Source organism: Tachysurus fulvidraco, chromosome 12 (assembly GCF_022655615.1).
Source record: "Tachysurus fulvidraco isolate hzauxx_2018 chromosome 12, HZAU_PFXX_2.0, whole genome shotgun sequence".
Taxonomy (NCBI): Eukaryota; Metazoa; Chordata; class Actinopteri; order Siluriformes; family Bagridae; genus Tachysurus; species Tachysurus fulvidraco.
In genome coordinates, this window is record NC_062529.1 from 23,890,849 (window position 1) to 23,907,178 (window position 16,330).

The 16,330-nt window shown below is 39.9% G+C and overlaps 1 protein-coding gene across 2 annotated transcripts; it reads left to right on the top strand.

The window, feature by feature from the left end:
- The first annotated feature begins 7,973 nt into the window (after positions 1-7,973).
- Positions 7,974-14,964, top strand: LOC125146079 (speedy protein A-like). 2 transcript variants are annotated; one of them, XM_047821872.1, is made up of 7 exons: positions 7,974-8,080; positions 9,519-9,784; positions 11,857-11,915; positions 12,024-12,109; positions 13,174-13,345; positions 13,789-14,065; positions 14,506-14,964. In XM_047821872.1, exons 2-7 carry the CDS (start codon positions 9,523-9,525, stop codon positions 14,571-14,573), a joined length of 924 nt encoding a protein of 307 aa, XP_047677828.1. In that variant the 5' UTR covers positions 7,974-8,080; positions 9,519-9,522; the 3' UTR covers positions 14,574-14,964. The 2 variants fall into 2 exon arrangements, with proteins under 2 accessions (XP_047677828.1, XP_047677829.1); XM_047821873.1 differs by lacking the exon at positions 7,974-8,080 and adding an exon at positions 8,126-8,226.
- The last annotated feature ends 1,366 nt before the right edge of the window (positions 14,965-16,330 follow it).

Consider the following 16,330-nt stretch of genomic DNA (forward strand, 5'->3'; position numbering starts at 1 on the left):
TAAGGTCTCCTTCTCAATGGTTGAGTAGTTACGCTGATGACGATTAAACTTGGAAGAGAAATAGGATACGGGATGAGCTATTCCATCAGCACCCTCTTGTAGGAGAACAGCTCCTGCTCCGACATCACTGGAATCTACCTCCAGCTGGAACGCCCGATATACATCCGGAGCAGAAAGGACTGGAGCACTGCAAAGAAGAGATTTTGCAGACAGAAATGCCTGTTGACAGTCATTAGTCCAACTGAAATCAATCTTAGGACTACACAATTGAGTTAAAGGAGCAACAACACTCGAAAAGTTCTTGCAGAAACACCTGTAGTATCCGACCATTCCGAGGAATCTACGCAGCTCTCGCCTCGTAGTGGGCACCGAATACTCAAGAACAGCAGCCACTTTCACATCTAATGGTCCAACCTGCCCATTTCCCACCTGTTTCCCCAAGTACGTGACAGAAGCTCTAGCAAATTCGCACTTTTTTTAAATTTAATGTAAGGGACGCTGCAGACAAACGACGGAACACTTCATGCAAAATTGATAAGTGTTCAGCCCAGGTAGACAAATAGATAACTACATCGTCCAGATAGACGTTACAGTTCGAGATGTCACCCAAAACCATGGACATTAAACGCTGAAACGTTGCTGGTGCATTTCGCAGGCCAAACGCCATCCGCGTATACTGGAGAAAGGAATCTGGGGTGACAAATGCGGAGATCTCAGAGGCACGCTCAGTTAAAGGCACCTGCCAGTAACCTTTTAGCAGGTCTAATTTTGTAATATACGTCTCCACACCCAGATTATCGATACAGTCATCGATACGCAGCAACGGAAAAGCATCAGGCACAGTTACCGAATTAACCTTTCTAAAATCTGTGCAAAAACGAAGCGATCCATCAGATTTAGGCACTAAAACACATGGCGAGCTCCAAGGGCTGGTACTTGGAACTGCAAAGCCATGTTGCCGAAGATAGGTCACCTCGCGTTTCATTTCTTCCCGTTTTCTTACCGGACAACGATATGCATGTTGTTTAATGGGGGATGCACTACCGACATTTATATCATGCGCAATGACATTAGTACCTGGAGGGACATCATTAAACAAGTTCAGGAAACTATCCCACAATTTCCTGTTGTTGTTCACTGGACAAATAAGACAGTGGAGTGGGAAGTGTTGACAAAACTTCTGAGTTTTTCAAATTTCCACCCCTTACAACCTCCATGGATACCTCCAATCCATCATCCACGTCATCTGTAGGCAGAGTTAGAGTAAGTAATGAAACACGCTCCCTTGACTCAGTCACTGGCTCAAGTGAGGCAATATCAGCGGTCTCGCCCTTAACCTCAGAACGGCACAAATATGGCTTTAACATATTTACATGACATAAGCGGGTTTTTCGCCGCCGTTCAGGTGTATGGATCACATAATCCGTCTCACTGACCTTACTTTTAATCACATATGGACCAGAGAACCGCGCTGCAAAAGCCGACCCAGGAGTAGGAATTAATACTAAAACTCTCTCTCCTGGTAAAAAGTTACGTGCAACTGCCTTCTGATCAAAACAACGTTTCATTTTCTTTTGTGACCGAGCAAGAGCTTCTTTAGCTGCAGTACAGGCGGTGCCTAAACATTCGCGAGTACGAGAGACGAGATCAAGTACATTAGTCTTTTCCGAAGGACCTGTACAGAGAAATTCTTCCTTCAACATTTTCAAAGGACCACGAACATTATGACCAAACACTAACACAGAAGGGCTAAATCCCAACGAATCTTGTCGTGCCTCGCGCACCGCAAATAACACAAAAGGAACTCCCTCTTCCCAATCGTTCCACGTCTCTAGGCAATACTTGCGCAGACTTGATTTCAATGTCTGATGCCAACGTTCAGGAGCCCCCTGAGATTCAGGATGGTAGGTACTCGACACAACGTGAGACAATCTTAGAGCTTTTAAAACATTACGGAAAACACGAGATAAACAATTGGAACCCTGATCTGTTTGGACAATCTTTGGGAGGCCAAAAGTCGTGAAGAATTTCATCAGAGCTTTGGTCACAGATTTGGCAGTTATACTCCTTAAAGGAATCGCTTCTGGAAACCGGGTAGCCACACACATGATAGTCAATAAATATTGACACCCAGACTTAGCACGAGGAAGTGGACCCACACAATCTACCAAAACACGCTCGAATGGCTCTCCTACAGCAGGGATAGGACAAAGAGGAGCAGGTGGTACCACCTGGTTAGGCTTTCCTCCGGTCTGGCAGACGTGACATGTTTGACAGTATTTAGAGACATCAGATTTTAAACCTGGCCAGAAAAAATGTTGGAGAACTCGATTATAGGTTTTATTAACTCCGAGGTGTCCAGACCAAGGATGATCATGAGCCAAACTTAGTACATGCTGTCGAAATTGTGAGGGAAGCACAATTTGATGCACCACATTCCAATCATCTACCTCCTCAGCATTACGTGGATGGTTCCATTTGCGCATCAGCACATCGTCACGCCAATAAAAATGTTGATTACACGGCGACAGTAGATTCCCGGCACTCGCACGACATTTTTGTAAGGTCACATCATCTTTCTGCGCATCAATCAGGGCTTCACGAGAAATTGACGCATCAGAAACAAAATCAGAGTACACTTGTGAACTCCAGTCATCATAGTAGCGGGCAAAGCTTCTGGAAGTGAATCATTTCCTAGAATATCTGAGAAGGCAGTCTCACGAAGACTAACCTCCTCCTGAACGTCCCGTTTTGCTTGTGCTCGTGTCGTCACAGCACTTATAGAAAAAACATCAGGTAACATTTCAGCCAGCACATCAGACTGCATCTCTCTGCTCGGAGCATCAGTTACCCTTACAACCGGCATGACTTTACCACCAGCTATATCGTTCCCCATTATAAAGTCAATACCTTTCACAGGTAGCGATGGGTGAACTGCGACTTCAAAACATCCAGATGCTAATTCGGAAGTTATCCATATGCGATGAAGAGGAACAGTTACAAACCCCATCTCAATACCCTGCACAATCGTGCTGGTTTCACAAGCAGAACTCCCAGAAAAATCTAAAACATTTGACATTATGAAGGACTGAGATCCTCCAGTGTCACGCAAGATACGCACTGGTTTCCGACTTTCGACCCCATCTAAAGATACGAATCCATCAAACACAAAAGGCTGGAAACAGGGATCAAGAGTAGAAGTAGTGCCAGATGTAGAGACGGTTTTTACTAAAACAGTTGAGGTTTGACAGAGGTTGAACAGGCAGAGAATCCTGTCGCTCGCGTTTTCGTTTCAAGCTATGACATTCCGCCATCACATGTCCCATTTTGTGACAATAACTACACTCTTTACGAGCGTTTGCACTACTGGGAACCCATTTGCTTTTAGCATCTGAGACAATCTCATGTGGTGCAGTACCTCCAAAATCACTTGAACGCTTATAAAACACTGTTTTATGCATCAGAGCATATTCGTCTGCTAATACAGCAGCTTGCTGCACCGTACTGACTTTCTGTTCATTTAAGTACAAAGCAGTGTGCTCTGGAACACAGTTCTTAAATTCCTCAATCAGTATCAGCTCTCGCAAAGAAGTATAATCCGTAACCTTACACGCTTTAATCCAGCGGTCAAACAACATTGCTTTCTCACGAGCAAACTCAACGAAAGTTTGAGACGCAGATTTTTTCGTGGTACGGAAACGTTGTCGGTAATGTTCCGGGACCAATTCATACGCCCTCAGAATCGCAGTTTTCACGCCATCATAATGAACGCTCTCTTCCAACGAAAGAGATGCACACACATCTTGTGCTTTACCGGTTAATTTACACTGCAACATCAGGGCCCAACTTCAGTTGGCCACTTCAGAGCACTCACGATATGTTCAAAAGCTTGAAAATAGGCTTCAACTTCTTTCTCACGGAACGGTTGCAATATTTTTAGCCACATCAAAATTTGGAGATGACTCAACTACAGACTCAGATACATGACCTGATGGAACAGAGTGATTGGAGACAACATTTGGATTTGATGGACCAGCAGCTGCCTCAGAACGATCATTCAAACTAGTAGATGTTTTAGCAATCGTTTGCTTAGAGAGATCTTGAGCAGCCTGCAACTCCACCTGCCGAAGTCGCACTTTTGTGTCAGCATCAATTCAATACATTTCAATCTGACGTTTTAAATCATCTTGTCTCGCCTGAGCTCTATCCTGAGTCTCTAAGTGTAGACGAGCTAAACGAACTTTTAAGCGCACATCCGCATTAATTTCAGGCGAAGCCCCGGAAGAAAGAGAACTTGGGTCGAATTTAGGCATGGAGAATGGTGGATCTACCGCGGCACTAACAGTCACAGGAGTAGACGATCACCAACCGGAACTCGTGAGGGAGGACTTCTTGCAGCAGATATCGCGGGACCCGCTGTATCCACAGAAACAGTCTCCGTAGGAGGAAAAACCCCATTTATGTTACGAACCCCACTTTCAACACTGCTCGTAGGAGGGGGGGGGGGCGGGGGCAAGTTACATAAAAGGACACGCGAGTCAGAAAGGACAGTTTTATCAGATTATTAATTAATTAACTGCACTCACGCATCACAGGCAACTAGTTACTTCCCTAAATCATTCATGAACACACACAACACTGAACAAAAAGGAGAATATAATGGAAACCAAAAAGAACACAGCGATCAGCAACACCTGGGCAAGACGCACACATGAAGCTCAGTTCGGTACAAAGCGTCAACACGAATGTGACGGAAGAGAGGAAGAAAGAGCTTCCCTCCAGTGGGTGCCGCGCTCACTGGAAGCTAAGCCAGGGGTAGTGGCCATGACCTGCTGACTGGAGTTCTGCGTGGAAATAGTGCAAACTCAGGCCCCCTCTTCGCTCGTTACTCTCCCCTTTTATTTCCACCCGATTATGAATGGCCGCAGGTGTGCAGGGGCGGAGCCTAACTTGGGAGAAAAAAAGAAGAGACCAAGTCAAATTGAAAACACAGCACTAATGCAAGAATAAAGGCTTAAGCCGTAACACAAGCCCTATATATATTTTTTTATTTTATTTTTTCTAAAGGACTGAGAGATGACACCATAGTGGAGGGAGGGGCCAAATGTTCACCGGGGTACAGGAAGCTGCCATTGTAAACTTGGTTTTGGAAAATAATGAAATCAGATTATGAGAAATTCAAAGCCACATCATCCAAGACAACACCTTATTCAACAACATTCAACGAGTCAGTCTGTCCACATTGGCTCGCATTCTCAAGCGAAACCAAATCAGAATGAAACAACATTATAAGGTGCAGTTTGAGAGAAACGCTCAAAGAAACAAAGAGTTTAGACGTGGATGTAATTACTATATTGACTGCAGTAAACTACACGCAACATTGTTTCCCAGTGTACTGGATAACACCATATTGACTGATTTTTGTTCTTTGTTTTCATGGAGTACTGGAAATGGATGCTCATGCAATCCCACATGAGTTCATCTTTATAGATGAGGCTGGGTTCAACCTAGCAAAGACCAGAAGAAGGGTGAGAAACATCATTGGCCACAGAGCCATTATAGATGTTCCTGGCCAACGTGGTGGGAACATCACAATGTGCACTGCCATCTCCAGTATGCATGGTGTCCTCCACCGTCATGCCAACCTTGGACCATACAACACAGCCCATATTCTCACATTTCTGGACAGACTTCACAACATTCTCATACCACCAGAGTGTATGAATGATGCAGACCATCAAAGAAACCGGTACGTCGTAGTATGGGACAACGTGAGCTTTCATCGTGTAGCCCCAGTCCAAAGGCAAGGCAAGGCAAGTTTATTTGTATAGCACATTTCATACACAGAGGTCATTCAAAGTGCTTTACATAGAAATTAGAAAACAGTTTATAAAAGAGAAAAAGAAATATATAGGAAAAATAAGAAACACGATAAAATCATAACAAAAACAAATAACAATTAAAGAAAATAAATGTGATTTTAATAAAAACAGTTTAAAATATGTTAAAACTGTCAAATGTCAAAACTGGTTTGCTGACCACCCAACATTTCTCATGCAATACCTCTCACCATGCTCACCATTTCTGAACCCCATAGAAGAGTTCTTTTCGGCATGGCGGTGGAAGGTATACGACTGGCAGCCATTTGCGCGCATGCCATGGAAGAGGCAAGTGATGAGATTGATGTGGGTGCAGTTCAGGGATGGATAAGGCACTCAAGGCACTTCTTCCCTCAATGTCTGGTAAGGGAAGATATTGCCTGTGATGCTGACGACGCATTGTGGTCAGACCCGGCTGTGCAGCAAGATGCTGCCTAATTATTTTCTTGCCTCTTTTTTTTACTGTAATATATTTTTTCTGAAATTTAATTTTTCAGTTTATTGTTTTTTGTAAGAATATTTTTGTTCAGTCCCATGTAAGTATATCTGCTGTGCATATGTTGCACTGACTTGTTTACTGTAATGTAAAAAATAAAATAAAATGTTGCAACAGCTTGTGTGTGTATCTGCAAATATTTCTGTGCATGTGAACAATCTGATACATATTTTAGTATTATGGCAAAGCATACTAAAGATGGGGGGTGCTTTTCATTATGCGCAACAGTGTGTAGTAAAAATGTGGTAATATGAATGAAGTGTGTGCCATTTCTTACAAAAGTTTGATTTTGATAATGCTATGTGTAGTTTCAGTTGCAGTGCTTCATTTTGCAGGATATATGAGGTATTTTTCAGTTTGGGTGTGTGGTTTTGTGAATTGTGTATTCAAGTATTTTGATAAAACCAGACTAGTTTGAAAAATTGTGTGTTAGCAATTGAAAAAAACTGTAACACACTTTCACCACAAACTCTGAGCTAAACATGATAACAGAAAGAGAGAGAGAAAGAAATCCTGTTAGGAGTAAAAAAAAATCTAATAGAAATAGAAGGTAATAGAACTTTATTAAATATTTTATTTATAAGAAAAGGGATAAAAAACATATATATTAGTGTCTCCTTTCTCAAAAATAAATAAATAAATATTTATTTCATCATTATTTATTGACAAAGGGAATTTAGGATTTTAGCTCACATCCTTATGATCACTGAGCCCTAATTGACCTCTGAATTGTATATCAGCTTGTAATCAAATATCAGCAATCAACTCCATATTGAGAAAGAATAATGTTTTAATATTTAATTTACCAAATAAGTTCAGTAAAAAGAGATTCGATAATACAATGTGAATTTTCTCTCTCTCTCTCTCTCTCTGTCTCTCTCTCTCTCTCTCTCTCTCTCTCTCTCTCTCTCTGTGTGTGTGTGTGTGTGTGTGTGTGTGTGTGTGTGTGTGTGTGTGTGTGTGTGTGTGTGTGTGTGTGTGTGTGTGTGTGTGTGTTCCTGTCTGTGAGATTGGACTGACATCCCATCCTGGGTGAATGCCCACCTAAATGTTTTTAAAAACAGTAATAATAATAATAATAATAATAATAATAATAATAATAATAATAATAATAAAAGAAAAGAAGGAGAAGGAGAATGAAAATAACAGCTAGAAATTAAAACTGATCCCATTAAATAAAAAGGTGCCACTCTATGGCGGTGAATCAAAAAAATCAAAGGAATCAAAGCATGAGCGATTCGACTCATTAAAGTGAGACAACAACAACAACAACAACAACAACAACAACAACAACAACAACAATAATAATAATAATAATAATAATAATAATAATAATAATAATAAAACTCATCACATTAAATAAAAAGGTGCATCTCTATGGCGGTGAATCAAAAGAATCAAAGCATGAGCGATTCGTTCAAAATTAATTGTTTGAATGATTCGGCTCATTAAAGTGAGACAATAATAATAATAATAATAATAATAATAATAATAATAATAATAATAATAATAATAATAATAATAAAACAAACAAACAAACAAATAAATAAATAAATAAATAAATAAAATGTGAATCAAAAGAATCACACCATGAAAGATTCGTTCAAACTAATTTGTTCGAGGGATTCGGCTCATTAGACAGACAGAGCGTGAGTAGGCGTGCGCGTGCCACTAGATGCCGTGCTCACGTGCGCACGGATCCAAAGTGAGTAAAAGTGAATAAAAACAAATTGTTAAAAAAGAAAATCGGAACTTTATATATATTTGCATAAACGTTATTGTGTGTAAACATCATCCCTGAGCGTCGATTTTTAGCTGATTCCGTCGTAGTGTGTGACATTTAGTTTGACAGCTAAGTAGCTAATTTTACCAGACAAACATTAGCTAATTAGCATCCAGCTAATTAGCGTCCAGTCCTAATTATGTAACATTGCCTTTTCTCTTATTATGCCGTTTTATTTAGTTTAACTCTAAGAGATCAGATATAATATTAAATGAACAGGCTGTTGTGTTTAGAAATGTATAAGTTTGTTTCTATTTATTTATTTGTTAATGTGTATGGAAATCTAGCATGATGTAATGAGTTAATGAACCAATTAGCATATTCTAATGAGGCTGTTAACTAGCTGTTAGCTAATTATGTTTTGTTGGCAAAGTGAGAAAAAGGAAATTATTTATTTATTCATTCATTCATTCATTCATGCAAAAGCTGGATAGTTTACATATTTTTCAATGTTCAACTTTCTTTCAACTCAAACATTTGGTTCCTCTTTGGCTTTCTCTTTGGGAACCGTTTCATGATGTGTTTTGGTTAACAAAGGCAGCGCTGTCCTTTTAACCTTCTAGAAACTTTCTCTTATTGCTTAAATTTCTTTGAAACTTCTACCTAACTAAAGTTGTCCAGGAACATTTCAAGGTCAAAACACTTCAAACACAACAAACTAACAGCCCGAGAACGTTCCTGTATAATGTCCTTTTATCGTCTCATTAAAGAAACTTGCCACATAGATTTGTTTTTAACTACAAACTAACCTTGTTGCAGTGTTCCCACAACATTGTCTTACAGAAAGTTCAGAAGTTTGAGATTGTATTTTTAGTTTGAAACTTACACTCTGTGTACAAATGGAAACATCTATGTAAAATATTTAGATTTAATAGGTAATAATACAATTGACGTGCTACATTCGGCTGAAGCTGGAAAACAATTTCTGACACCTCGGAATTCCCACTTGGAAAGTCGGAAGGTTCAGCGTATAGGTTTGTGTATAGTTGCTTTAAGGTTTGAGCAACATTCCCAAGAGGATCTAATAATTGAACGATTACTAGAATGTTAGTACAATGTTCTTTAAACCATCTTTGGTTACTACAAGATTCCTGAAAGTTTCAATTTATTTGCTAGAATATTTTCACAACCATGTGCAATTAAACTTATTTCCAGGAAATATACTGGAAAATCATATGGGTACTAAAAAGCCTTTTCAGAACGTTTTACGAAACCGTAATGCTTATTTTCAGAATGTTCTGACAAACAATCGCAAACCACTGCTAGCTGTGTAATACTTCATCCTATGTTGGTGTATATCAGCTGATATTATCTAAAAGAATCATATATATGTATTTAAACATATCCTTTCATGCTGTAGGAACATGATGAAACAGCTAAGCCGTGCAGAGACTCCACCCTCCATCACGTTACGTATCGGATCGGCGGCAGCGCACAGCCTTCAACTAAGACGAGGCCTTCGGATGAAGCGTCCAAATGTTCAGGGCCCTCGGGGGCCACCGGGAAAAAGCCAGAACAACGGCACAAATCACCAACATGGTCAGATCTCCTGCCTGAGCAAACAGCCGTGGGGTCCAACTCTGGTTGTCCAGCGCCAAGAGATGGCTGCCTACTTCAGGCTGTTTGGTGAGGGTCATTTCAGGCACACAGTTTTTAACATGTTATTGTTTTATTTTAACATTGTAAATCTTCCATACTGAAACCAGTCATTGTAGCAGGACGTGTTATACAAAGTCTCGTGATGCTGAAAGCTAAAACGAAACCAAATCCCAGGATTGGTATCAGACCAATATAGCAAAAAATCTGAATGGATTCATTCCAATCCTGTAACAAGTCGTGATGAATGGAATTGTATTTGGATACATAAATGTTATCCTTATGTAAGGATGATTTTCTTTGTGTATACTTATTTTTTTTTTATTATATTTATTCTTTTGTTTAGTTTTATTAGTTTTTTATGATGTCACCGTTACCTACATTTGGCTCCTACTTGTTTGAGGTCATCTGGTCAGTTCTAGTCAGATCCCTGATTTTTTTTAAAGCATGAAGATATTTAAGGGAAGACTTATACCGTTAGTCGATGGTCAGATGCGTACGACACACAAAATTAGAAACGCTTCAGGAGTCATCTGATTATACAGGATTTCAGGGAGAACATGTTGCACGTGTTAACCATCCGCCTGGAAGCAAAACGCCACTGTGTCTATTTACTTCTCTCACTGAAAACGGAAGCCATTGTGTTTTCAACTCTGTCAACGTGCGCTCATGAGGATCAGCCAAACTCTGGATTTCCAAATTATGTAAAGTTCACAGACTCATTTTATATAGACAAATTTTCAGTTATAAATGTAAACAGCTTAGGAGTGTAATAGAGCCAAATTATCATTTCTGCCATTATGGCATTCGGCCACATAAGTCATTTCTGCTGTGTCTGAGTTCTGAGATGTTTTCTCTTGATTACTCACAAAAATAATCCCTACACGTTCACTGTCAGAATTAAATATTGTACACAATACATTTCTTCTCCCTCTTCTCCTTTCAGTCATTTTCTCCTCTGATAAAGAAACTCTTCATCCTCTTAAAAGTCCTCCTCACTTCTCCTAACACTTTTTGAGCTTATGAGCTCTTTTAAGGGTTAAGATGCTTTATGAATAACTTTTATCTTTACTAGAATCTTCTTTTTTTCTAGTTTTCCTCCCTGTTTTAACTTGTGTATGTATGAATACCCCTGGGAATGCTCACTGTTTAAACGAACTATTCATCTTAGTTTTTTAATCATTAAAATCCTCTTTAGACTGAATTAGTATCATTTGAGATAAGGTCATTTGGGACAATTTTAGTTCTGATTAACAATAAACTACAAGTCCTGTTTTTTTTTTAAGATGTGTATACCATTTGGTCAAAGGTATATGGACACACCAGGAGTTCAGTAAGCTTATAACCTACGAAAAATCAGTTACCATGGGTGTCCTGATCAGGTATCTGATTACTGGTAGACATACATATAGTGGGACTATTTTTTAACTATCAAAGGGGCTTTTTACACCTGGTCACTTCATGCGTTTTCTGTGATCAGATAGCTATGCTGATGGTAAAAAGACCAGGTCTAAATGCCCTCCGAAACGTTTTCGAGACGGATATAAATCCGATGGTTCAAACCCCTTCAGGAGGTGGTCTGGGATGCATTTGAGATGAAACTGGACAGGTGTAAATGAATGTGGTTGTTAAGCCACATACGTCAGCGCTATACTCCTACCAGACGGAAGTACGTCACTCGCAGTTGATCTTTCATCCAGGCATCTCATCGGGTTTTAAAATGCTCTGCTGCCGCCAGCGAAAATGCAGCAAACAGTAAATGCTGATTTTTGTAGCATAACCGTCGTAACGAGTTTTTTCGTCATCTTTTTGAGCATAAACCAAAGCGTGTTCCATTTCAATTACCCCAGAAATTAGGTAAAATATATTTGCATTTTGGGCGGGAGTAGAAAGATCGGATTGATGTCCGATTCGCCGAGACGCGTTTATGATGTAAATGGAACAGTTTTAACAAATCAGATAGCTATCGGATCAGAGACAACACATGAAGTGACCGGGTGTAAAAAGGCTCTAAGGGTCTTTTAAGTAATCTTTTAAGATTAATCCTAAATAGTATAAATTCTTGTACAGTTTCCTTCTATGACTTGTGTTTTTTTCCTTAGATGATGATCTCGTCCAGGATTTTTTATGGATGGACTGCTGTTGCAAAATTACAGATAAGGTCAAGATAGGTCAAGTTAAATTAAATTTAAACAGATTAATACGTTTAGTCTGTGCTATTACACGTGGAAATCTTGTAGATTCTAAACCATTTTATTTTGCATTGTAGTATTTGCTAGCCATGACGTTTGTCTATTTCAAGAGGGCACGCTTCAGCATCACTGAGCACAGCAGGATGAACTTCTTTATCGCTCTGTAAGTTAATTTCATTAAAGTGGTATTTCAGTAGAAATCCTAATGCAACTAAATTAACCAAGTAGTCTTTTTTTTCTTTGCACAATTAAAAATAGAAGAGGTTTAAACAAGAGAAGGTATGAAAGTGTCAGGAGTGTTGTGTGTGTGTGTAGAATGAAAGGAAAGGTGTAGAAGACTGAAGTGAGAGCAGATCTGCTGCATGGGTTAGAGACTGTAGCAGTGAGGAAAAGACATGAGGCAGAGATGGAGGAAGCAGAGATGAGGATGATGAGGTTCACTTTAGGAGTGATGAGGATGGACAGGATTAGGAACGAGCACATCAGAGGGACGGCTCAGGTTGGCTGTTTTGAGGACGAGGTCAGAGAGGCTAGATTGAGATGGTTTGGACATGTACAGAGGAGGGAGATGGTTATATTGGTAGAAGGATGTTGGAGATGGAGCTGCAGGTAAGAGGTCAAGAGGAAGGACAAAGAGGAGATGTATGGGTGTGTTAAATGAGGACATGAAGGTAATTGGTGTGAGAGTAGAGGATGAGAATAGAGTTAGGTGGAAACAGATGATTCGATGTGGCGCCCCCTAACGGTAAAAGCTGAAAAAAGAATATATTCTTACGAATCATTCTACAATGCGCACTGGTGACATCATGTGGTGAACACTATGAACTGCAGCTCCTATTATTTACAAATTTATTATAAACAGAAACCTTATTAGTGGATATGAGTTTATAAAAATGTTCCCAAGCTTAAAACATTGTTTGTTGATTCTGTAAAACCCAAAATCTCTCTACTGTTTCCATCAGAGCCAGAAATCTCTATCGCTAATAGCTGAATGTCCAAAGCAGTCGTGTGGCTTCATGTCTTTGTATCTGAATGAATAGGTACCGTGTTTCAAAGCAAATGGTTTTATTTGAATGACTTTTTTTTATGTAATATACAATGCTCAAACATTTATAGTCAATGTAAAATTTTAAACATAAATTCAATAACGATCTAAAATAAAATTATTTCTCTTTAGCTAACTCAGAATTTTAGCCCTGTCTGTTTGACTTAAGGTCTGTGTTATAGATACCTTGCAAACCCCATGGAGGAGGATGAGGAAGACTCAAAGTATGAGATCTTCCCCTGGGCTCTGGGAAAGAGCTGGAGGAAACGTTTCCCTCGTTTCCTGAAGCAAAGGGACGAGCTATGGGCTTGCATCGAGTACCGAGCCGCAGTCAGCCGCCGCTGCTGCGACGAGGTAGCGATCCACCAGGTTTTCCTCACTACTGCTATCTCTGACTTGTTATAAAGCCACATCTGGATTTTGGGGAAATTGCTTAGTTCATCAATTAAAGTTTTGATAAAATTTATAATTTTCCAGTACGCTGAATGCTGCGTTTTGTTTACGATACGATTATCTGTTCCTGCTTATTTGTGCATTTTCATTTGTTTTTAAAACTTCTTTCAGTCATAATTACGCTTCATAGAAATTTTGTGCAAAATACTCTTGAGAATAGAAAGCAAATTGTACGTCATGAAGCCAGTATGATGGCTTTCTAGAACATTATACTAATGAACACAAAGTAACTGAGATGTTTGTCATTCCCTTTGTAGATGTTTAATGAGATACATCAAACTGTAGGATTTACAATTATTATAGTCTTATTGTCATATTCCTGTACTGTCTGTGTGCATGCTCAGGTGATGGCCATCGCTCCGTCTCACTTTATTTGGCAACGAGAGCGAGCGGCTCACCACAGCTGCGCTCAGCGTCAGTACCGGGACAGGGAGGAATTACAGCTCCCACGAGGTCCTGCTGCCTCTCCTGAGCTCTGCACTCTGTGTGCTAAAGCCTCGGGTCTCTCACCGTCTCCTCTTTCACTCACACTCGACCTGAGACTTCAGGAAACACCCAAGACCCAGAAATTAGTCCAGTCTCACAATAAAAGCTCCTGCTACTGCACACACAGACCAGCAGGTGAGACAGTCCAGTAACATCAGCTGTAGGTTCTAGCAAACTGCCAGAAAGACTTTATTATTTTTATACTATGATTACAAAGTTTCCTACTTATTAAAGAACAACTGTTTAGAGTTGAAAACGAACCGGTTAACATGATGAACTTTCCTCTCTCTCTCTCTCTCTCTCTCTCTCTCTCTCTCTCTCTCTCTCTCTCTCTCTCTCTCTCTCTCTCTGTCTGTGTCTGTCTCTCTCTCTCTCTCTCTATTTCTCTCTTTCTCTCGTTCCCTGTCCGTGTCTTTCTCTCTCTGGTTCTCTCTGTCTCTCTCTCTCTCTCTGGTTCTCTCTGTCTGTCTCTTTCTCTCTGGGTTTATATCCCCCCCTCCCCCTCAGTGTTCTTCCTTTAGTTATTCATTTCTCCTCCGCATCAATAAGCTAATTTGTAGTGTATTTACAAACAGGAAGTAATGGTGATGTGCACCCCAAAGCCAGCCATGACTTTTCCACAGACTGGATTAACAAGGACTAGAGTCTCTGAGACCAGCTTTCACTAAGCACCTGATGACACTACCCCCAACAGCCCTGTCTACACTTTTAAGGTCAACGCAGTCTGCAGATGTGTTTTGTTGTCGATTGCATCAACTATGAGATCATCCTGCGTTAATGTGTAAAGTCTTTATGTATGTCTACTGTTCACGGGCACTTTTCATCCTGTCACACATCATCATTATCTTTGCACAGCATTAAATGTTCACGTGACACTTTAACAGGAAAGTTATAGAAGAATCTAAAGCGCATTAAACACTATGAAATTCACACACACGATGATACAAAACGGAAATAATTTCTCGTTAAGGCTCGTCAGAGAAATATCAGCGCATTGCGTTAGGAAAAAAATGAATAAACATCAATTAAACAAATGTGTTAATGAATTGCTTTGGATTTTTTTTTTTTTTTTTTTTACAATAAGCACTTTTAATATCAGAATAATCTCGCTGTTTAAAATGTGGTTTGTTGAATCGATTTATTGCAAAAGAAACAGCTTTATTGTGTTACCAGCTTGTGTCAGGGTATCGATGGGTGTCGCAGTTCTACACAAGCTACCTGGATATTTTCCTTATTTTCACAAGGAACCCTGGAAGAAAGAAAAAGGAATAAAGTATTTATTTAGTGACTTTAACGACGAAGATTTTCTACGTTCGGACGGAACGCGGTGTCCGATTCGCAGTAAGACGACAAATAAACGTACAGCTGAGGACTAGAAATTTCCACAGTAATCCATACAATGACTTGGATTACACTAACAGCAACGATACACCTCGTTACATCATAATATAAACTTAATAGATCACGCTGTATTAAACCATTATGCGTGAGATCATTTGATAATGTACCTTAAGTTTACTAATGTTTAATACATTTTTACTTTACCGCGATATGATACATTATCAGCACACATGAAAGTAGGTAGCTACATGCTAAGGCTAACTTTTTTTCTGTGTTAACGATAAAATAACGTTATGTACTTTATCGATTACAACCTCCGTTTATACAGATTACATGGAGCTGCACGTACACGTTTTATTCGCCGCGTTTGGATGCCGATGTAGGTTTGCAAAGCCATGAGCATTAACAGTAAAGCAACATCTGCCATTGTTGTTGTGTTTGTCGCTGCTGCGCTAATGTTGCTGGGACACGTGACAAGTATACAGTGACGTCAGACTCGGCTCTGTGATGCTCTCTAACCGATGGAAAGGCAAACCGGTACTTTGAACCAGCACCCGGTTCTTTTTGGTGGAAAAGGGGTATGAGTGGATCATGTTGCGTTAGAAATTTGCAGTGGATCCCATCACACTGGAAACCTTTGCAGCAGATCCTCCTGAGTCAGAAATTTCCTTAATGAGTAAGATCATATAGGATCACAGAATTGATTTATCTGATTAAAAATCTCTAGCAGCAGGCTGTGGGGGGGGGGGGTACTTGTGAAATGATTAATGGGGATCAGGCAAAAATCTTCTTCGGATCAATGTGGATAAGGAACTTCAGCAGCAGAGGATCCCAGATCAAAAGCTTTCACAGCAGATTATATTTCCAAAGTGGATCATACTGGTCCATACTGCAGATCACATGAAACTGGGAACTTTTTCTTAGAGGACAGAAGCGGAATAGAATTTTCCAAGATCATACAAGTCCGCTTAGGAACTAACATCATACTGGACTGGAAACTAACAACATGCTCACCGGTGTGTCCGTTCTGTTCAGGATGCGGACGAGTGACGTACGGGA

Coding starts and splice junctions, on each gene's coding strand:
- LOC125146079 (XM_047821872.1), top strand. CDS start 9,523: ATGATGAAACAGCTAAGCCGTGCAGAGACTCCACCCTCCATCACGTTA. Junction 9,785..11,856: donor TGCCTACTTCAGGCTGTTTG/GTGAGGGTCATT, acceptor TTTTTTCCTTAG/ATGATGATCTCGTCCAGGAT. Junction 13,346..13,788: donor GCCGCCGCTGCTGCGACGAG/GTAGCGATCCAC, acceptor GTGCATGCTCAG/GTGATGGCCATCGCTCCGTC.